General features: G+C 34.4%; 1 protein-coding gene across 1 annotated transcript in view; it reads right to left on the bottom strand.

The window, feature by feature from the left end:
- Positions 1-1,723: 1,723 nt before the first annotated feature.
- The window catches only part of Pgant5 (polypeptide N-acetylgalactosaminyltransferase 5), a 325,123-nt gene continuing 318,993 nt past the window's right edge, over positions 1,724-7,853 (bottom strand). The window contains exon 14 of the mRNA XM_090394846.1: positions 1,724-2,687. Within this exon, the coding sequence (XP_090250972.1) occupies positions 2,541-2,687 (147 nt within the window). The 3' untranslated portion in view covers positions 1,724-2,540. The remainder of the gene's footprint in view (positions 2,688-7,853) is intronic.

Raw genomic sequence — 7,853 nt, 5'->3', positions numbered from 1 at the left:
AAATAAATTTTAATACATTGAAAAAAGTGAACTTATTTGATGTGGACAAAGCTAAAAAGGTACTGGAATGAATTAGGTGATCATATTTTATTTTATTCCTTTCTACATGCCCCTCCTAAATCTTTGCTCAGGATGACACACCATTAATTTTAACATGGCATGAATAATGTGCTTTAAAAATAATTCACATTTCTATCTCACTATGTATTAATTTAAAGTTTTAAAATTATTTAAATAAAATTTAAAATTATATTTTCATTAAATTAACATTTAGTAAGCAATGAATATTTTTGGTAATAATTATAAATATTAACTCACTTTAGTTGGTGAGCGGATAATACCTCCATTCAGTTAAAGACACGTTAAAATCCCAATATAGCATAGATTTTTGTGAAATCTCTAGTTGGTAGAAGATTTTCAATGTCCATCATAATACATGCTTATTCTGGAATGAAAATGGGCATGAGTAGTTCTCTGTAGCAGGGTTCCTGGATCAGTCAGCCTCAAACTCATCCACAATACTAAGGTGCTACAGATTTCTGGCTTTTTTTTTTTTTTTTTTTTTTTTGGGTACTTATTTTCACTAATTATAAGATTGAGAAATGAAGTAGTTGATGCTTTCATACTTAACCAAAAAGGGAGCATCAACACATCTGACAGCTGTTCTTAATGATAATACAGTTCACCTTTACAGTGCTTTATAACATACATATTTTTATTACACAACAGTATTTTCTAATATCTACTGTAGTTTCTCTTCTTTCTCTATAACTATATAGTTTTAATTGTTTTCTAATATTTGATGTATTTCACTCTTATAGTAGAAAGTAGAATTTTAAAAAAAAATATTTGTTACCATAATGTTTATTATGGTAACTTATTTCACAGATATTTGTTATGATGCATAGTTCTACACTGTGTTTATTGCTATTGGTAAAAGGCTTATTTAATAGATGCAGTTTCCTATAATATAAGTTACTAATATGTTTGGCCAGATTAAAAAAAAACTGTTCTGGATGAAATAATTTTGAAATACAACTAATAAGTTCTGCTTGCATGATAAGTGAAGTCAAATCATGATAATTATTTGCCACTGATTTTAACTGGTCAAAGGCAAATAGTTATTAAAAAAAAAGAATATAAACATTTCAGAATGCAGATTTTAAATGTTTAAACACATTTTGTCAGACATATTTCTGCATATTTATTTTCATAATTATTTGTCACTGTCACTTTTGAAATAATTTAAAGCACTGTTCCAGTAACTCAGAGAAGTACTAAAATGCTTTTTTTTTCAAACATGATGTGATACAAAATTGTACTTCCAGAAATTCTGTTTATTCATAACATAAATGACAAATTCTTTGAATCTTCTTAATATCTTTTACTGACAACAACAAAAAACAGAAATGTTATGAAAAATGTGAAAATGATACGAAGGTAATAACTCCCAAAAATTCACATTAAGAAATAAAGCTATGATCATAAATAATAATAAAAAAAAAAAATGTGCCCTATACATTTGTAAATTATGATAAATATTTTATCTGTCAGGTAAGTTTCATGAAAATTCAGCCTTGTTAGTGTATACCAACTGTTTCCAAATTAACATGTGCAATTTACAAAATAAAAATGAAAAAAGGAAATAATATTTTTTAAGCTATAACAATCCTTATCCAAAATTACAAGTATGTTCACTTATTAGGATATCAAGCCTCATGGAACATATTTAAAACATCTTTATTAAAAATAGTTAGTCTCCAAACATTACCTTAACATAAGACAACTCTTCCTTATCACAAAGAATACTAAGCATAAAACTTGGAATTCAAATTGGCACAAGAGCCAGCATCATAAACAGATAAAGGATTGGGGGAAGTTGTCATTATCTAATGGATTAAAGTGCAAATTATTCACACATACTGTATGAATCATACGTTACTGTTCTTATGGTGATAACTTAAATTGTGATTTTTGTTCCCCAAATGATAAAGTTTTTTCTACAACTGAAAATATGGGTTCTGAGCAATAGCGACTATCTCAAAACTATTATTGAAAACTGTAGATATATCCCATTCCCCAAAACAACAAAACAATAAAATTTTCCCACTGCATTACTTAAAATATCACAACCTTCCCAAAACCTCTAAATATACAGGAACATCATTAACAATTTTCAAACAGCTTAATAAGTGGAATGTTTTAATACTGTTAACACTTTTCTCTCTCTTATCTAGCCCTGCCAGATTTTTATGTTCAATTTGCTGAAGAATTCACTATTCATGTTCTGAAGGCACAATTGTGGAGGAGAGAAAGAGAGAGAGAGCAAAAGGGGAGGGAGGTGAGGTTTCCAGTGTCTTGATTTGATGAAAAATCATTTCTTTACAAGTCAGAGCACCACTTTGGCAGCAATCCTGCTTACACAGCCATAATGGAAGACCATGCATGAAGTCAAATGGCTAACGGACCCATCAATTTATTTTAATTGAATGATAATGAGCACTGTTCAAGGGGTGAAGGCGGGAACATAATTTGGCATGTTATGATGCTTGCCACTTAAATCTTCCTTGCATTATCCATTTCTGGGAGTCACGGCCATCACAGTCCTTTAAAACGGGTAAGGAAACTTCCTGGTCATCTGGTTTATCTAAACATTTCCCTGTATTTGTATGTTTAATAGTTTGGCTCTGAAATAAATAAAAAAAAAATAACATTATGTTATCTCAAACAGAATATATCATTCATATTTTAGCTCCTGCTCTAACCAATAATTAGTTAACTTCTTTAACACAGTATTAACCCATATAATTTATGTATCACTATACCACTTAATATACCTACATTTTGTTTCTGAGTAGCTTGAATGATTCTTCAGAATTTAGGCAGGAAATGTAAAATATCATAAACTTTGATTCCACCAAAGTCTGACATTTTACATGTCTCCCAGTTAAACACACAAAACATGGAAAGAAGGATTCTGCTAAAAAAAAAATATTTTAGTTTGAAAAGTCACTGACAGGGGGAATATGACACCGTTTGGCACAGGAAGCCGAAAATTTGCATAGAGCGAAATTGAACACCTGTTCTGCAGGCATCATAAGAGCTAGAAAATAAAGGGAAAACTTCACAAACACATTCCTAATGATAGTTGTGTTCAACATGCATTACACTTTACCTTATCACACGTTACTAGTAAAGTTATTTTACCTTAAAGAGTGCAATGCATCAGTTGCTCTTCGTGAGTTTAGAACCTGCCAGATCATGCATAAAGGTCCTCTGTCAGCCAACACAGTTAGATAAATGATTCAGAAGTTTGAAGAAATAGGATCTTTCGAAGTTCAACCTGGCAGAGGAGACAGAAATCAGTGTCACCACGGGTAATTGAAGAAGTTACTACAGTGATTGTCGACAGATCACATGAAAATGTTGCTGGTTGTAACAGCACCCATGGAATAGCATGACAATTGGATATGCAGAAAATTATTACATTTATTCATCAAAATCAAGAAACAAGATCAGCCATGTACAGTAGCTGCTACATGATGATTATGATAAGCAACTTACATTTGCTCTGATGTTTCTGGTAAGATTGGAAGTCGACATTGCTTGGCCTCAGAAAAATTTGTAGGAAGATAAGGCACATTTTTATCTGAACAGGAATGTAAATAAACAAAATTGTTGAATGTGGGCTTTCAAATCATCCCATGTGGGAACTTCAATTACATTCACCAAAAATTACTGTTTGGTGAGCTTCATAGCAGATATTATAATAGTGCTATTCTTTTTTCAGGACACCACTCCGACAGGACCAGTAACTTGATCCATTGCCACACAGAAATATTGCAATATGCTGAACAGTTTCATCATTCTATAACTTCAGCAATGATGATATCTTGACAAGATAATTTTTATGCAAGATGGAGCACCTCCCACCAATGCACGAATGGTACAGCAGCTTTTATGGCATTATTTCACAGAAGAAAGAGTGATTAGTCACTTCTTTTCAGTTGCACAGCCACCTCACTCCCCTGATATTCTCCATGTGATTTTTGGTTATGGGGTTACCTGAAGGCTAATGCCTATTGTGGAGGTGTAGCAAAGTTGGCAGCCTTAAAGGACATCATATTACACATTTTTTCAGAAATGTTATTCTGCTGTTGAGAATGCTGTGTACAGAATTAAATTTCTGGTCCACGAGAACGATGGCCACATTGAACCAGGTCTTCTTTCGCATGGGTGAACTCATTGTGCTTGAGTTCTGCAACAGGTTTGTGACAACACTTATGCATCAGTAACTGTAAAACTATAATTATTGTGCTAAATTAATCATCATCATCATCAAATTCCTGCCATGTACCCTCAAGGGGTGTACAGGATATGACAGTACTACATGAAAAAATTACATCATTACTAACTTCCTATCTACAATTTTCTTCCAAATCAGTCTGTTACTTGTCAAGACTCCAACATTATCAGATCTTATATTTCTATTGTCTAAGGCACTTTGTACCATATCAATCCACCTATATCTTGGTCTTCCTCTGGGTCGTTTTCCTGCCAACCTGGCAGAGAACACTTGTTCTGCTAATCTTTCTTCTCCCATTCTATTTAAGTGACCATACCATCTGAGATTAGCTCTGCTAACGCATTCCTGGATGCTGACAATGTCAAGTTCTTTCCTAATATCCTCATTTTTAATATGATATTGCCATTGATGCCATCTGTTCACGCCTCTAATCTTTCTCAGGACTCTCATATCTGCGGTTTCTACTCTTTGGTCAAGTGTTTTACTTCTGACCCAGCTCTCAGATCCATAAGTTAAAATTGGTTTGAACACAGTCTTGTATACAGCTAATTTAGTGTTCCGACTAATTTCTCTCTTATTCCATATGAATTTATTCAATTGACTTCCCACAATACCAGCTTTGCTGATTCTGTTGTCTATTTCTATATTTAGTTTACCATCTTCAGTAAAAATTGTGCCTAAGTAGCTGAAATGTTTTACTTGTTCCACAGGTTCTCCATTCACAACACAGTTGACATTTTCAATGATTCTGCCTATTTTCATTGTCTTTGTCTTTTTATTGCTGACCTTCATACCATATCTATTACAACAGCTATTCAATTTAGTCAGAGAATCTTTCAGACTTGTAGCGGATTTATTTAGAAGTATAACATCATCTGCATAAAGCAAAGAGATGACATTAACATCTCCAATTTTGATATCAGGTTTAATACCACATTCCTTCATAATGTGATCCATATAGATAATGAATAACAGAGGGGATAATGTACATCCTTGTCTCACACCAGATTTAACATTAAACCATCTTCCTGTACTTCCTTCAATTCTAACTGCTGACTCACAACTCAAATAAAGACTAAGTATTGCTTGATATAATGCCCCATTGACACCATATAACTGCAGCGTATTGAATAGCTTCTCTCTTGGCACCTTGTCATATGCCTTTTCCAAATCGACAAAACTTAAATACAGATCTTTGTTATATTCCCATGCTTTCTCGACCATTTGTCGTAAAGTGAAGATCTGATCCTGACAGCCTCTATTTGGCCTGAATCCAGCTTGCTCTTCACCAAGCTTTTCTTCCACAATTCTTCTCAACCGTTTCTCAAGTATACTTGCATAGATCTTGCCAGGAACACTCAGTAGGGAAATACCTCTGTAATTCTCACATTCAGTTTTATTTCCCTTTTTATATATGGGTACTATGAGAGCTCTACTCCAATCATCTGGAATTCGTCCCTCTGTCCAGGCTTTCTGAACTATGCAGTGCAGCCACTGTAAGACTCTTATACCACCATACTTCAGCATTTCTGGTCGAATATCATCTACTCCTGCTGCCTTTCCACATTTCAAGCCTTTGATGGCTTTTTCTACTTCAAGTATGGATATGTATTCCTGAGTGCATGCCAGGTCAGTGTTTTTTTATCACTGTGCTGTCATCACTGCTTGATTCATTTAGCAGTTTTTCAAAGTAATTACTCCATACTTCAAGGATATCTTTTTCTCCTGTTTTCATTTCACCTTTATCATCTCTAATTCCTTTTACAGCACTCTTTCCTCCATTCCTAAGCTTCTTCAACAACCTCCAGAATATTTTGCCACCTTCTTGATATTTATTTTCTATATTCTTGCCAAAGTCCTCCCATGACTTTTGTTTAGCTAGTTTTACACACTGTTTAGCTTTCTTACATTTGTCTCTGTATTCTGTAAGAGTAAAAGCTGACTTATTTGCCAGGAACTTTTGATATGCTTTCTTCTTTTCCTTCACTGCCTCTTTAACTTCCTGTGTCCACCAGGGAGTTCTGATTTTTTTATCTTTGCACACAACCTCACCACATGCCTCTCTGGCAGAATCAATCAATGTTTCCTTCAGAGTTTGCCACTGAATCTCCAAGATTTGATTCCTGTTCTCAAACTCTTTCATTTTTTCTTCAATAATCTTTGTGTATTTTAGTCTACAGTTCACATCTGAGAACTGCTCAACTTTTATTCGCTTTAAAACTTTCTTACATGTTATTCTTTTGAATATGAAATTCAATTTTATCCTGCTCAAGACTAAATAGTGATCACTTCCAATTTCAAATCCTCTGTACACTCTGGTGTCCTGCACCAGGGAGAAAACATCACTATCAACAATAACATAGTCAATGAGACTTTTCTTATTCCTAGCCTCTTCTCTCCATGTGAATTTGTGCACATTTTTATGTTGGAACATGGTGTTAGTAATAACCAGTCCATGTCCTGAGCAGAAATCCAACAGATATTTGCCATTATTATTAGCTTTGCTCTTTTCTCCAAATTTTCCCAAAATATTTTTGTATGTCTCACAATCATTTCCTACTCTACTATTTAGATCCCCAACAAGGACCAACTTTTCCTTTTTCATTGTGTCAGTTGCTTTTTCTAAAGCCTCATATTTGCCCACATTACTCTACTTGAGACTGACTGCCATTCAAGAAGATTAGCCTCGTATTTTGTGTTGAATACTATGGCTACTCCTTCTTTTCCTTGATTGTTATTGCCTGAATATAACATTTTGTATTTATTGCTCAGAAAGATCTCACCAGTTTTGGTCTTTTTTGTTTCAGTCACCCCTATTATGTCGATCTGGTACTTATCTAATTCCTCAGCTAGCTCCATTTCTTTGCCATTCAGGCTTCTTACGTTGATAGTACCGATCTAACTCTGGTGATGTTGAGTTGGGGTTTGTTTTCAGATTTGTTCCAGTAGCTGACTTTTCGCTGTTCGCCCTGGTTCCCTGGCGAAAACAATGGGGGCCTTGTTTAACCGGGCGACGCCCCAGCCGGCATGAAATTTTGTCATGTTGTACCATCATTTTTTATTTTGGTTTAACCAATAAGAATACAATTTGGTCGGCTAAATCCCAAATTGCCAGCCCATCCTCGTTCGTTCAGTATCAAAGTAGATACCCAACAGGGTGCACCACGAGAAGGTGAGGATTGGACATTAGGTCAGAAGCCCTGGTCGGTTCTCCGCATTCCTTTAAAGGCTATGTGGAGGTCTCCTCTCAGTTATACAGCTTTGACCCTTAAGCACCCCGTGCTAAATTAAATTGATATTAAATGTTTTATATATATTTTAAAAAATATTGAATGACTAGAAACTGAGAAAAATGAAAACAAAATCGAGTTACGCATTGAAAAACATAAGATATTCGTCAGTTACAGGAGAACGCAAGCGAGTGCTTTATCAAATCATGTTCTGTTCTCGGCCGATTCTAATGAAGAAAACCTTAGCCATACAGTCCTATGGGACAAGTCTGATAACATTTTCAGTTGCCAGGATGAATTAGAAATCAATCTTCCTA

The sequence above is a fragment of the Typopeltis vanoorti genome, chromosome 6, assembly GCF_054136105.1.
Source record: "Typopeltis vanoorti isolate ZY-2024b chromosome 6, IOZ_Tvanoo_1.0, whole genome shotgun sequence".
Lineage (NCBI taxonomy): Eukaryota > Metazoa > Arthropoda > Arachnida > Uropygi > Thelyphonidae > Typopeltis > Typopeltis vanoorti.
This window is presented reverse-complemented; position numbering and strand designations above follow the sequence as displayed.